Source organism: Salmo salar, chromosome 24 (genome assembly GCF_965601325.2).
Source record: "Salmo salar chromosome 24, fSalSal1, whole genome shotgun sequence".
NCBI classification, from domain to species: domain Eukaryota; kingdom Metazoa; phylum Chordata; class Actinopteri; order Salmoniformes; family Salmonidae; genus Salmo; species Salmo salar.
This window is the reverse complement of record NC_138314.1, coordinates 48,622,441-48,638,175: the sequence shown is the minus strand read 5'-3', so window position 1 is coordinate 48,638,175 and position 15,735 is coordinate 48,622,441. Positions and strand designations below refer to the sequence as shown.

The following is a 15,735-nucleotide window of genomic DNA, read 5'->3' as shown; positions in this document are numbered from 1 at the left end:
ACCCGCCATACACATGGTCAAAGATTGTGAGACCGGTTGGACATACTGCCAAATTCTCTAAAACAATGTTTTATGGTAGAGAAATTAACATTCAATTATCTGGCAACAGCTCTGGTTGACATTCCTGCAGTCAGCATGGCAATTGCACACTCTCTCAAAACTTGAGACATCAGTGGCATTGTGTTCTGTGACAAAACTGGCCTTTTATTGTCCCCCAGCACAAGGTGCACCTGTGTAATGATCATGCTGCTTAATCAGCTCCTTTATATGCCACACCTGTCAGGTGGATGGATTGTCTTGGCAAAGGAGAAATGCTCACTAACAGGGATGTAAACAAATTTGTGCACAACATTTGAGAGAAATAAGCTTTTTGTGCGTATGGAACATTTCTGGAATATTTTCGATTCCCAACGGGGACCAGTACATGTATGCACTCACTATTGTAAGTCTCTCTGGGTAAGAGAGTCTGCTAAATGACTCACTACTGTAGTGGCTCTGGATAAGAGAGTCGGCTAAATGACTCACTATTGTAGTGGCTCTGGACCAGAGAGTCTGCTAAATGACTCACTATTGTAGTGGCTCTGGACCAGAGAGTCTACTAAATGACTCACTATTGTAGTGGCTCTGGACCAGAGAGTCTGCTAAATGACTCACTATTGTAGTGGCTCTGGACCAGAGAGTCTACTAAATGACTCACTATTGTAGTGGCCCTGGACCAGAGAGTCTGCTAAATGACTCACTATTGTAGAGGCTCTGGATCAGAGAGTCTGCTAAATGACTCACTATTGTAGTGGCTCTGGACCAGAGAGTCTGCTAAATGACTCACTACTGTAGTGGATCAGAGAGTCTGTTAAATGACTCACTACTGTAAGTGGCTCTGGATCAGAGAGTCTGTTAAATGACTCACTACTGTAAGTGGCTCTGGATCAGAGAGTCTGCTAAATGACTCACTACTGTAGTGGATCAGAGAGTCTGCTAAATGACTCACTACTCTAGTGGATCAGAGAGTCTGCTAAATGACTCACTACTGTAGTGGATCAGAGAGTCTGCTAAATGACTCGCTACTGTAGTGGCTCTGGATCAAAGAGTCTGTTAAATGATTCACTACTGTAAGTCTCTCTGGATCAGAGAGTCTGCTAAATGACTCACTACTGTAGTGGATCAGAGAGTCTGCTTAATGACTCACTACTATAAGTGTGACTTAACAGAGTATTGAAAAGGCATGTGTGATGTTGGCCTACAGTATAACAGAATGAGTATGTAGCGGCGTTAAAATCTCCTTCCGTTGATCATTCTGAGACAGTGCTACTGTCAGATGATTCATCTGTAGATTAATACGACTCAATATTTGTATGTTCTTTTTCCCAGGGGTCTTCATGTTATGGTCTTCATGTTAAGGTCTTCATGCAGGAAGCAGGCTGTTAAGGTCTTCATGCAGGAAGCAGGCTGTTAAGGTCTTCATGCAGGAAGCAGGCTGTTAAGGTCTTCATGCAGGAAGCAGGCTGTTAAGGTCTTCACGCAGGAAGCAGGCTGTTAAGGTCTTCATGCAGGAAGCAGGCTGTTAAGGTCTTCATGCAGGAAGCAGGCTGTTAAGGTCTTCATGCAGGAAGCAGGCTGTTAAGGTCTTCATGCAGGAAGCAGGCTGTTAAGGTCTTCACGCAGGAAGCAGGCTGTAAAGGTCTTCACGCAGGAAGCAGGCTGTTAAGGTCTTCACGCAGGAAGCAGGCTGTTAAGGTCTTCACGCAGGAAGCAGGCTGTAAAGGTCTTCACGCAGGAAGCAGGCTGTAAAGGTCTTCACGCAGGAAGCAGGCTGTAAAGGTCTTCACGCAGGAAGCAGGCTGTTAAGGTCTTCACGCAGGAAGCAGGCTGTTAAGGTCTTCACGCAGGAAGCAGGCTGTTTAGGTCTTCACGCAGGAAGCAGGCTGTTAAGGTCTTCACGCAGGAAGCAGGCTGTTAAGGTCTTCACGCAGGAAGCAGGCTGTTTAGGTCTTCATGCAGGAAGCAGGCTGTTAAGGTCTTCACGCAGGAAGCAGGCTGTTTAGGTCTTCATGCAGGAAGCAGGCTGTTAAGGTCTTCATGCAGGAAGCAGGCTGTAAAGGTCTTCACGCAGGAAGCAGGCTGTTAAGGTCTTCATGCAGGAAGCAGGCTGTTAAGGTCTTCATGCAGGAAGCAGGCTGTAAAGGTCTTCATGCAGGAAGCAGGCTGTAAAGGTCTTCATGCAGGAAGCAGGCTGTTAAGGTCTTCACGCAGGAAGCAGGCTGTTAAGGTCTTCACGCAGGAAGCAGGCTGTAAAGGTCTTCACGCAGGAAGCAGGCTGTTAAGGTCTTCACGCAGGAAGCAGGCTGTAAAGGTCTTCACGCAGGAAGCAGGCTGTTAAGGTCTTCACGCAGGAAGCAGGCTGTTAAGGTCTTCACGCAGGAAGCAGGCTGTTAAGGTCTTCACGCAGGAAGCAGGCTGTTTAGGTCTTCACGCAGGAAGCAGGCTGTTAAGGTCTTCATGCAGGAAGCAGGCTGTAAAGGTCTTCATGCAGGAAGCAGGCTGTTTAGGTCTTCACGCAGGAAGCAGGCTGTTTAGGTCTTCACGCAGGAAGCAGGCTGTAAAGGTCTTCATGCAGGAAGCAGGCTGTTAAGGTCTTCACGCAGGAAGCAGGCTGTTAAGGTCTTCACGCAGGCATCAGTGTGTGTGTGTGTGTGTACACATGCCTTATTGTGTTGTTGCTTGTGCGTGTGTGTGTGTGTGTGTGCGCGTGTGTGGGTCTCTCTGATGTCTACAGTGTGTCACGGAGAGACAGGGCGTCAGGTCTGTGCTTGAAGCAGCCCCTCCAGTGGTAAAGTGGACGTAGTAACAGAAGCGTTGTCATTCCTGACAGACAGATTGTCAGAGCAGATTTTAATCCTACCTCTAAGCCGGTCGACTGAGGAAGCGAATAGCCCTCGTCCATTCCGACCAAAGCCCTCTCTTCAAAACGATTTCACAGCATTATAGCTGGCTTGAATATGCATGTCGCAGAGGGCCACGTTACCAACTAGCAACAAGTTTTTTAAAAAAACACGTCCTATGAAAAGGTCAGATTTATTTGGAATGTTATGTGTAATTCATATTTAACCAACGTTTAAACGAAGGAAGTGACATGGCCAAGCACGTAATATAAGGCAATAGGAGACGATAAATAAGTGAATGGTCTTGTCTTGTCTTGTCTTGAGGCCCAACAGAGTGGAACCAGCTCTTTGAAGAAACCCCCTGTAGTCGCATCACATCCCAGTACACTTCACTGGTCAGCAGATAAATGTAGACTCTCCTTTTGTCTCTGCATGCATAGAGACTTCTGGGGCTAGTCTGCTGGGGGTAATAACTGTGGCTAGTCCGCTGGGGGTAATAACTGTGGCTAGTCTGCTGGGGGTAATAACTGTGGCTAGTCTGCTGGGGGTAATAACTGTGGCTAGTCCGCTGGGGGTAATAACTGTGGCTAGTCTGATGGGGGCAATAAATATGATAGAACCTCTTTAATAGACAGACTATACAATAGAACCTCTTTAATAGACTATACAATATAACCTCTTTAATAGACTATACAATAGAACCTCTTTAATAGACAGACTATACAATAGAACCTCTTTAATAGACTATACAATATAACCTCTTTAATAGACTATACAATAGAACCTCTTTAATAGACAGACTATACAATAGAACCTCTTTAATATACTATACAATAGAACCTCTTTAATAGACAGACTATACAATAGAACCTCTTTAATAGACAGACTATACAATAGAACCTCTTTAATAGACTATACAATATAACCTCTTTAATAGACTATACAATAGAACCTCTTTAATAGACTATACAATAGAACCTCTTTAATAGACTGACTATACAATAGAACCTCTTTAATAGACTGACTATACAATAGAACCTCTTTAATAGACTGACTATACAATAGAACCTCTTTAATAGACTGACTATACAATAGAACCTCTTTAATAGACTGACTATACAATAGAACCTCTTTAATAGACAGACTATACAATAGAACCTCTTTAACAGAGAGACTATACAACAGATCCTCTTTAATAGACTGACTATACAATATAACCTCTTTAATAGACTGACTATACAACAGAACCATAGAGGCTACACAACACAATCTCTGTTTCCAGAATATGACCATCTCTGGTAGGAAGCTGATTGGTCCAGTAAGTGTGTATTCCAGAGATGTTGTATTGTGGTCAAGATAACTAATTAACGAACCCACCCAGTCATTCTTACTATCACACACACTACATTCTGGCCCAGTGATTCAGTGCAGAGCAACTAGACAAAAGGCCCAAAGTCTCTGTTTCTCTGTGCCCTGTCAGATTGGGCTGTGCAGCAGGGTCACTCCTGGTTCACTCCAGGGTCACTCCAAATCTCCCCTTTACAGAGCACTACTTTGGACCAGGACACATAAAACTCTGGTCAAAAGTATTCTCACTATGTAGAGAGTAGAGTGCTATTTGGGACACTCCAAGCTGCAGGACAGGGGAAGGCTGCAGCTCGACCTACTGTGGAAGGGAGATAACTATTTCGTCGCTCTCCAGGCTCCTTGTCCCCAACAGATATCACCATCTACACTGTCCTGTTGGGAGAGATAATGGTTGGTAGAGGTTGCGACCAACAGACAAGACCTGCTTTGCCTCAATGGCGTATAAACACCTTATTGTCCACTTGTCCCAGTATTCTGACCAGTTGCCATTCAACTCTAGCCTCGTCGTAAAAAAAGTCTTTGTGTTGTGAATTCCTATGGTCGTTCACAGCACGAACACATTTTCAACTAATTAAACTGTCTCTTAAGGTTCAACGGCTGTAGGATCAGAATATCCTTAAGACAAGACAAGGCTAGGTTACTTTTAGGCTGCATGATGTTGCGGGACTTTTCGCCAGTGTGCAGAAGTTAAAGGGGAAGTTCAACCAAAAAAATAAATAAACACTTCTGGGCCCTTTATAACACTTGCCTGAACATTTGGCAATACCCCCGGGACAATTTTTAGGTCCACTGCTTGAGTATTTAGATTTCTGTATTTTATATCAAAATGAAACATTTATGAATATTTAAAATGCTTTCAAAACTATGTGTATTTATTGTTAAATAAAAATAAAAAAAATCGGTGTCTGCATTGAATTGCCGAGTATAACATTTAAAAATATAAAAAGACTTACTATGTAACAGTTCCTACAGCAGTACTATGAACTATGTAACAGTTCCTACAGCAGTACTATGTAACAGTTCCTACAGCAGTACTATGTAACAGTTCCTACAGCAGTACTATGAACTATGTAACAGTTCCTACTGCAGTACTATGAACTATGTAACAGTTCCTACAGCAGTACTATGTAACAGTTCCTACAGCAGTACTATGAACTATGTAACAGTTCCTACAGCAGTACTATGTAACAGTTCCTACAGCAGTACTATGAACTATGTAACAGTTCCTACAGCAGTACTATGTACTATGTAACAGTTCCTACAGCAGTACTATGTAACAGTTCCTACAGCAGTACTATGTAACAGTTCCTACAGCAGTACTATGAACTATGTAACAGTTCCTACAGCAGTACTATGAACTATGTAACAGTTCCTACAGCAGTACTATGAACTATGTAACAGTTCCTACAGCAGTACTATGTAACAGTTCCTACAGCAGTACTATGAACTATGTAACAGTTCCTACAGCAGTACTATGAACTATGTAACAGTGTGTATTCTGCTTACAATCTGCTGTACCTACTTCCATAACTTCTGTAACATACATGGGTTTTAATGGTGCTCGTTGTTAAGTGGAAGCAGGATGTCATGACCTGTAGACTGAAACCTTGGCTCCTATATATTTCTTCAGAACGGATCAGGTCAGCATTTTTTGTTCTGCGAAAATATTCTATAATAATCTTAGCTCTGTATGTGGGTATTTTTGGAACAGTGCAATTCCCTCACCTTTATTGAAACAATTTAGCCATATATTTGGAAGGAGGAAAGTACATCTACTGCTTGTGTTGTCAGCGTTGAGAAAGCAAAACGGACTCTGAGATATGAAACCACAGCCCTCGGGGCATAGTATCAGGCTCGTGGGTCAGCTTATGTCAATTTGACGTGAAAAGTATATATTTTGGGCATTTTTATCTGAGCCTAATCCTTTTCCTAACCTTAACCTAATTCTCCTAACCTGCTACATTCGCTGTCCTAACCAACTGCGTAAGTTCTCCTAACCTGCTACGAAAAGTTAATTTTGACAAAAGCTTTATCCCTTCTAAACCAAACATCCTTGATGCCCCACAAAAAAAACATGTATTGTTTTCTTGACTTCTTCCCCTGCCAGGAATGAGCTCCAGCTTGAGTTCCAAAAAATAAATTATATATATATTTTTTTTAAATTATAAAAAAAGTATTATTAGCTATATCAGCCTGTTTCCCGCCGCTGCGGTGCGGCTGATAGGCTGCTGAAGGTGATTGTAAATACACAGACATCACCTCAGCGGGTGCTGAGTACCCCCTGAGCAGCAGTCCTCTGCAGCGCACAGATGACTTCCTGTTTAGATTGGATACCGGATAGATGGATAGAAAAGACATGGAGCAACACACTATGGAGCACCTATTAGTGACAGTCTTACAGTATCCACAGCTCTTAGGGTATCACCTATTAGTGACAGTCTTACAGTATCCACAGCTCTTAGGGTGTATCAGCTATTAGTGACAGTCTAACAGTATCCACAGCTCTTAGGGTATCAGTTATTAGTGACAGTCTAACAGTATCCACAGCTCTTAGGGTGAATCAGCTATTAGTGACAGTCTAACAGGATCCACAGCTCTTAGGGTGTATCAGCTATTAGTGACAGTCTAACAGGATCCACAGCTCTTAGGGTGTATCAGCTATTAGTGACAGTCTAACAGTATCCACAGCTCTTAGGGTGAATCAGCTATTAGTGACAGTCTTACAGTATCCACAGCTCTTAGGGTGTATCAGCTATTAGTGACAGTCTAACGGTATCCACAGCTCTTAGGGTGTATCAGCTATTAGTGACAGTCTAACAGTATCCACAGCTCTTAGGGTGTATCAGTTATTAGTGACAGTCTAACAGTATCCACAGCTCTTAGGGTGTATCAGCTGTTAGTGACAGTCTAACAGTATCCACAGCTCTTAGGGTATCAGCTATTAGTGACAGTCTAACAGTATCCACAGCTCTTAGGGAGTATCAGCTGTTAGTGACAGTCTAACAGTATCCACAGCTCTTAGGGTATCAGCTATTAGTGACAGTCTAACAGTATCCACAGCTCTTAGGGTAGCAGCTATTAGTGACAGTCTAACAGTATCCACAGCTCTTAGGGTATCAGCTATTAGTGACAGTCTAACAGTATCCACAGCTCTTAGGGTATCAGCTATTAGTGACAGTCTAACAGTATCCACAGCTCTTAGGGTATCAGCTATAAGTGACAGTCTAACAGTATCCACAGCTCTTAGGGGGTATCAGCTATTAGTGACAGTCTAACAGTATCCACAGCTCTTAGGGTGTATCAGCTATTAGTGACACTCTAACAGTATCCACAGCTCTTAGGGTGTATCAGCTATTAGTGACAGTCTAACAGTATCCACAGCTCTTAGGGTGTATCAGCTATTAGTGACAGTCTAACAGTATCCAGAGCTCTTAGGGGGTATCAGCTGTTAGTGACAGTCTAACAGTATCCACAGCTCTTAGGGTATCAGCTATTAGTGACAGTCTAACAGTATCCACAGCTCTTAGGGTGTATCAGCTGTTAGTGACAGTCTAACAGTATCCACAGCTCTTAGGGTGTATCAGCGATTAGTGACAGTCTAACAGTATCCACAGCTCTTAGGGTATATCAGCGATTAGTGACAGTCTAACAGTATCCACAGCTCTTAGGGTATATCAGCTATTAGTGACAGTCTAACAGTATCCACAGCTCTTAGGGTGTCACCTATTAGTGACAGTCTAACAGTATCCACAGCTCTTAGGGTATATCAACTATTAGTGACAGTCTAACAGTATCCACAGCTCTTAGGGTGTATCAGCTATTAGTAACAGTCTAACAGGATCCACAGCTCCTAGGGTGTATCAGCTATTAGTGACAGTCTAACAGTATCCACAGCTCTTAGGGTGTATCAGCTATTAGTGACAGTCTAACAGGATCCACAGCTCTTAGGGTATCACCTATTAGTGACAGTCTAACAGTATCCAGAGCTCTTAGGGGGTATCAGCTGTTAGTGACAGTCTAACAGTATCCACAGCTCTTAGGGTGTATCAGCTGTTAGTGACAGTCTAACAGTATCCACAGCTCTTAGGGTGTATCAGCGATTAGTGACAGTCTAACAGTATCCACAGCTCTTAGGGTATATCAGCGATTAGTGACAGTCTATCAGTATCCACAGCTCTTAGGGTATATCAGCTATTAGTGACAGTCTAACAGTATCCACAGCTCTTAGGGTGTCACCTATTAGTGACAGTCTAACAGTATCCACAGCTCTTAGGGTATATCAACTATTAGTGACAGTCTAACAGTATCCACAGCTCTTAGTGTGTATCAGCTATTAGTAACAGTCTAACAGGATCCACAGCTCTTAGGGTGTATCAGCTATTAGTGACAGTCTAACAGTATCCACAGCTCTTAGGGTGTATCAGCTATTAGTGACAGTCTAACAGGATCCACAGCTCTTAGGGTATCACCTATTAGTGACAGTCATCGGCAGCACACAGATAATTGTCTAGTGAAGAGGATTGAGGAAGAAGCACCTTCGTCCATGCTGGGTTCATTTTCATCATTACTGAAAGGCACCTTCATCCATGCTGGGTTCATCTTCATCATTACTGAAAGAGAAAAAATGTAGAACTAAGAGCAGATATAGCCCTTGGTTCACTCCAGACTTTACTGCCCTCGACCAGCACAAAAGCATCCTGTGGCGTTCTGCATTAGCACCAAATAGCCCCCGTGATTTGCAACTTTTCAGTCAGGAACCAATATACACAGGCAGTTAGGAAAGCTAAGGCTAGCTTTTTCAAACAGACATTTGCTTCCTGTAGCACAAATTCCCCAAAGTTTTGTGACACTGTAAAGTCCATGGAGAATAAGAGCACCTCCTCCCAGCTGCTCACTACACTGAGGATAGGAAACACTGTCACCACTGATAAATCTACGATAACAGATCATTTCAATAAGCATTTTTCTACGGGTGGCCATGCTTCCCACCAGGCTACCCCAACCCCAGCCAACATCTCAACACCCCCTGCAGCAACTCCCCCCCCCCCCCCCCCCCCCGCTCCTTCTTCAACCAAATCCAGATAGCTGATGTTCTGAAAGAGCTGCCAAATCTGGACCCCTACAAATCAGCCGGGCTAGACAATCTGGACCCTCTCTTTCTAAAATTATCCACCGAAATTGTTGCAACCTCTATTACTAGCCTATTCAACCTCTCTTTCGTATCGTCTGAGATCCCCAAAGATTGGAAAGCTGCCGCGGTCATCCCCCTCTTCAAACGGGGTGACACTCTAGACCCAAACTGTTATAGACCTATATCCATCCTGCCCTGCCTTTCTAAAATCATCGAAAGCCAAGTTAACAAACAGATCACCGACCATTTCGAATCCCACCGTACCTTCTCCGCTATGCAATCTGCTTTCCGAGCTGGTCATGGGTGCACCTCAGCCACGCTCAAGGTCCTAAACAATATCATCACCGCCATCGATAAATAAAAGACAAGTACTGTACAGCCGTATTCATCGACCTGGCCAAGGCTTTCGACTCTGTCAATCACCGCATTCTTATCGGCAGACTCAATAGCCTTGGCTTCTCAAATGACTGCCACGCCTGGTTCACCAACTACTTCTCTGATAGAGTTCAGTGTGTCAAATCGGAGGGCCTGTTGTCCGGAGCTCTGGCAGTCTCTATGGGGGTGACACAGGGTTCAATTCTCGGGCCATCTATTTTCTCTGTATATATCAATGATGTCGCTCTTGCCGCTGGTGATTCTCTGATCCACCTCTATGCAGACGACACCATTCTGTATACTTCTGGCCCTTCTTTGGACACTGTGCTAACAAACCTATAAACGAGCTTCAATGCCATACAACACTCCTTCCGTGGCCTCCAATGCTTTTAATTGCTAGTAAAACTAAGTGCATGCTCTTCAACCGATTGCTGCCCGCACCCTCCCGCCCGACTAGCATCACTACTCTGGACGGTTCTGACTTAGAATATGTGGACAACTACAAATACCTACAGTAGGTGTCTGGTTAGACTGTAAACTCTCCATCCAGACTCACATTAAGCATCTCCAATCCAAAATTATATCTAGAGTCGGCTTCCTATTTCGCAACAAAGCATCCTTTACTCATGCTGCCAAACATACCCTCGTAAAACTGACTATCCTACCGATCCTCGACTTCGGTGATGTCATTTACAAATTGGATGCAGTCAATCATTTTCATTTAATTTCATTTAAGTCATTTAGCAGACGCTCTTATCCAGAGCGACTTACATTACCCTCACAGTCCTGTGATAATCTGTTGAGGAACAAACTAACATTACCCTCACAGTCCTGTGAAATCTGTTGTAAAACACAACAAACTAACATTACCCTCACAGTCCTGTGATAATCTGTTGAGGAACAAACACAACAAACTAACATTACCCTCACAGTCCTGTGAAATCTGTTGATGAGCAAAGTCAACAAACTAACATTACCCTCACAGTCCTGTGAAATCTGTTGTAAAACACAACAAACTAACATTACCCTCACAGTCCTGTGATAATCTGTTGAGGAACAAACACAACAAACTAACATTACCCTCACAGTCCTGTGAAATCTGTTGATGAGCAAAGTCAACAAACTAACATTACCCTCACAAGTAATCTGTTAAAAAACACAACAAACTAACATTACCCTACCAGTCCTGTGATAATCTGTTGAGGAACCAAGACAACAACAAAAAAATCACATTCATTCACATTCAAATCACACAATCTATCACAGTGCCATCTGTTTTGTTACCAAAGCCCCATATTCTACCCACCACTGCGACCTGTATGCTCTAGTCGGCTGGCCCTCACTACATATCCGTCACCAAACCCATTGGCTCCAGGTCATCTATAAGTCTTTGCTCGGTAAAGCCCCACCTTATCTCAGTTCACTGGTCACCATAGCAACACCATTTACATTTACGTCATTTAGCAGACGCTCTTATCCAGAGCGACTTACAAATTGGTGCATTCACCTTATGATATCCAGTGGAACAACCACTTTACAATAGTACATGTATATCTTTTTGGGGGGGGGGGGTTAGAAGGATTACTTTATCCTATCCCAGGTATTCCTTAAAGAGGTGGTGTTTCAGGTGTCTCCGGAAGGTGGTGATTGACTCCGCTGTCCTGGCGTCGTGAGGGAGCTTGTTCCACCATTGAGGTGCCAGAGCAGCGAACAGTTTTGACTGGGCTGAGCGGGAACTGTGCTTCCTCAGAGGTAGGGGGGCCAGCAGGCCAGAGGTGGATGAACGCAGTGCCCTTGTTTGGGTGTAGGGCCTGATCAGAGCCTGAAGGTACGGAGGTGCCGTTCCCCTCACAGCTCCGTAGGCAAGCACCATGGTCTTGTAGCAGATGCGAGCTTCAACTGGAAGCCAGTGGAGTGTGCGGAGGAGCGGGGTGACGTGAGAGAACTTGGGAAGGTTGAACACCAGACGGGCTGCGGCGTTCTGGATGAGTTGTAGGGGTTTAATGGCACAGGCAGGGAGCCCCGCCAACAGGGAGTTGCAGTAATCCAGACGGGAGATGACAAGTGCCTGGATTAGGACCTGCGCCGCTTCCTGTGTAAGGCAGGGTCGTACTCTGCGAATGTTGTATAGCATGAACCTACAGGATCGGGTCACCGCCTTGATGTTAGCGGAGAACGACAGGGTGTTGTTCAGGGTCACGCCGAGGCTCTTAGCACTCTGGGAGGAGGACACAAGGGAGTTGTCAACCGTGATGGTGAGATCATGGAACGGGCGGTCCTTCCCCGGTAGGAAGAGCTGCTCTGTCTTGCCGAGGTTCAGCTAGAGGTGGTGATCCGTCATCCACACTGATATGTCTGCCAGACATGCAGAGATGCGATTCGCAACCTGGTTATCAGAAGGGGGAAAGGAGAAGATGAATTGTGTGTCGTCTGCGTAGCAATGATAGGAGAGACCATGTGAGGATATGACAGAGCCAAGTGACTTGGTGTATAGCGAGAATAGGAGAGGGCCTAGAACTGAGCCCTGGGGGACACCAGTGGTGAGAGCACGTGGTGCGGAGACGGATTCTCGCCACGCCACCCACCCGTAGCACCCACCCGTAGCACGCGCTCCAGCAGGTATATTTCACTGGTCATCCCCAAAGCCAACACTTACTTTGGCCACCTTTCCTTCCAGTTCTCTGCTGCCAATGACTGTAACGAATTGCAAAAATCTGTGAAGCTGGAGACTTATATCTCCCTCACTAACTTTAAGCATCAGCTGTCAGAGCAGCTTACCGATCACTGCATCTGTACACAGCCCATCTGTAAATAGCACACCCAACTACCTCATCCCCATATTATTACTTACCCTCTTGCTCTTTTGCAACCCAGTATCTCTACTTGCACATCATCATCTGCACATCTGTCACTCCAGTAGTAATGCTAAATTGTAATTATTTCGCCTCTATGGCCTATTTATTGCCTACCTCCCTACTCTCCTACATTTGCACACACTGTACATAGATTTTTCTAGTTTTCTTTCTATTGTGTTATTGACTGTACGTTTGTTTATGTGTAACTCTGTGTTGTTGTTTTTGTCGCACTGCTTTGCTTTATCTTGGCCAGGTCGCAATAAATGAGAACTTGTTCTCAACTTGCCTACCTGGTTAAATAAAGGTGAAATATATATATATATATTTTTTTAAATCATTACTGAATGGCACCTTCATCCATGTTTGGTTGATCTTCATCATTCCTGATATGGAAGTAAAGACACGTAGTGATTAAAGCGAACATTGTTTTAGAAAACGGATTACTATGTTGGAAAATGGAGGTGAGATGAACCTTGGCTCCTCCATGAATCATCTTAGTTTAGAGGAGACCACGTCGAACGAGGTAGAACATGTTGATCAAATCAAATCAAATGTATTTATAAAGCCCTTCTTACATCAGCTGATATCTCAAAGTGCTGTACAGAAACCCAGCCTAAAACCCCAAACAGCAAGCAATGCAGGTGTAGAAGCGCGGTGGCTAGGAAAAACTCCCTAGAAAGGCCAAAACCTAGGAAGAAACCTAGAGAGGAACCAGGCTATGAGGGGTGGCCAGTCCTCTTCTGGCTGTGCCGGGTGGAGATTATAACAGCACATGGCCAAGATGTTCAAATGTTCATAAATTACCAGCATGGTCAAATAATAATAATCATAGTAGTTGTCGAGGGTGCAACAAGTCAGTAACACAAGGAGTAAGTGTCAGTTGGCTTTTTCATAGCCGATCTTTGAGAGTGCCCCATTAGATCGCAGCATGCACATCTTCTACAGGATCATGCTATGAGATAGGTAGCACACAATGACGCACTGTGTCTAAGTGGAATGGAAAACATTTCAATATCTTTTTCTTTTTTTGTTGTGAAAACAAATATAGACCAAATTGTTTGTTTAGTAAGAGACTGTGTATGTGGAGTAACTCATTATTTTTCTGGTACTTAGGTTGTAAGTTGCCAGTGAAAAGAAAATCATGACTCTGATTTTTTTGTGTTGTATTATAACTGGTATGGTAAGCGAAAGTAGGTATTTTGTTTCCACAAAACAGTAACCAGGCTGAAGTAGTTATACAACTCTATGATACTAGATATTACTACAGATATTACTAACCTGTACTCCTTGTATGTAGCCTCGTTATTGTTATGTTATTGGGTTACTTTTAATTATCTTTTACTTTATTTTTGTAAATATTTTCTTAAACTCTTCTTGAACTGCACTGTTGGTTAAGAGCTTTGTTAGTAAGCGTTTCACAGTAAAGTCTACACCTGTTGTATTCAGCATTTCACAGTAAAGTCTACACCTGTTGTATTCGGCGCATGTGACAAATAAAGTTAGATTTGATTTGAATCATCATTCTGAGATGTTACATATGCATTGGAATTCAGTGTTTCCCCTGCTATCACCAGACTGGGGCGGGCTGCCTCTTCTGTACCATCCTCTGTTATCATCTCTCCTTCCTCCCTCCCTTCTTCAATAAATTGCCAAATTCGTTGTTGGCAGCAGCCTTGACAACCTGAGTAAAGAGGAACGGATTCATCTAAGAGACTTTGCATTTGGGTCCAATGTTTTCTTCTCATTTATCACTCTAAAGTATTTGAAGGCCAGAGACCTACTGACAACACCGTGTTATATAGTAACAGTATGAAAGGACTATCTGTTTTTTGGTTAAAACAATTTTTAAAGTGATGAATCTGTCATTCATTCATTAGTTTCATCCCTATCTTGATGTATTATTATGATTCTAATCTTCCTGTCTGTTGTCCAGATCAACATGTTTGTGGAAGGGTTCCATGATGCATTGCTGCTGTACGCTCTGGCGTTGCACGAAGCCATAAGGAACGGCCTCACCAAGAAGGACGGAGCAGATATCACCTATCGCATGTGGAACAGAACATTTGATGGTAAAAAACAAAAAACCCTCTGCTCATTATTAAGCCTGTGTCCCAAATGGCACCCTATTTCTTACACAGTGAGGAACGTGTCCCAAATGGCACCCTATTTCTTACACAGTGAGGAACGTGTCCCAAATGGCACCCTATTTCTTACACAGTGAGAAACGTGTCCCAAATGGCACCCTATTCCTTACACAGTGAGATACATGTCCCCAGACCTGTTTACCAGAAAACTATGTTGAAATCCCCACCCCAGATTTCCTTTGCAGAATGTGTGTAGGACTGCAGCACCACAATATCTCCTGAAGATAACAGAATATGAAAAGCTAAACTACAATTAATGTGTTATCAAATAGGAAGGGGGGGGGGGGGGGATTGAGTCAGAGGCAACACTGAGTACAGATTGGAGTCACATGTCACAGAGAACATGTCCACTGGACAAACCGGTTCAAAAGGACAAGCCGCCACATTGCCAGCTCTTAAATAACAATGTTTTGGATCAGTAGGAATTGTCAAGAACAGGGTCATGTTTTCTTGTTAAAATAAATATATATATTTTTTTTAAATGGCAAAAATTTGGGAACACAGGCGGAGGGATGAAATTACAATTCTAGGAGGGCCTGCCAACACAAACGGCGGGAGGAGAGATGGGATTTCCTGTTATATTGGCCCCGGTGCAGGAATTTCTCCTCTCCATTCTCTGTTTTCCTTGAAATGTTGGGCTCTTGTAGCTAATTAATTCTGCCATTCTTTGCATGCCGCTGGTCCTCTGGTTGCTGGGCAGGCATCGCGGGCCAGGTGTCTATGGACTTCAACGGGGACAGATACGGAGACTTCTCTGTGATGAGCATGACCAACACAGAGGCAGGCACCTATGAGGTAAGAACAACCTAAACCTAAAGCTAAACCTCACCCTAACCCTCCTGCATGGCTCTTGATCAGGGCCGTCATTTATACAGCGTCCCAGAGAAGGAGTGGTGATCTAGGATCAGGTCATAAAGAGTCTCAGTAGGAGTGGTGATCTAGGATCAGGTCATAAAGAGTCTCAGTAGGAGTGGTGATCTAGG

General features: G+C 43.7%; 1 protein-coding gene across 2 annotated transcripts in view; it reads left to right on the top strand.

The window, feature by feature from the left end:
• Positions 1–15,735, top strand: part of LOC106585972 (atrial natriuretic peptide receptor 3) — a 58,985-nt gene that overhangs the window by 34,356 nt on the left and 8,894 nt on the right. For both annotated transcript variants that reach the window (XM_082968750.1, XM_045706896.2), the window contains exons 4-5: positions 14,542–14,677; positions 15,453–15,547. In XM_082968750.1, coding sequence (XP_082824876.1) covers positions 14,542–14,677; positions 15,453–15,547 — 231 coding nt within the window. The remainder of the gene's footprint in view (positions 1–14,541; positions 14,678–15,452; positions 15,548–15,735) is intronic.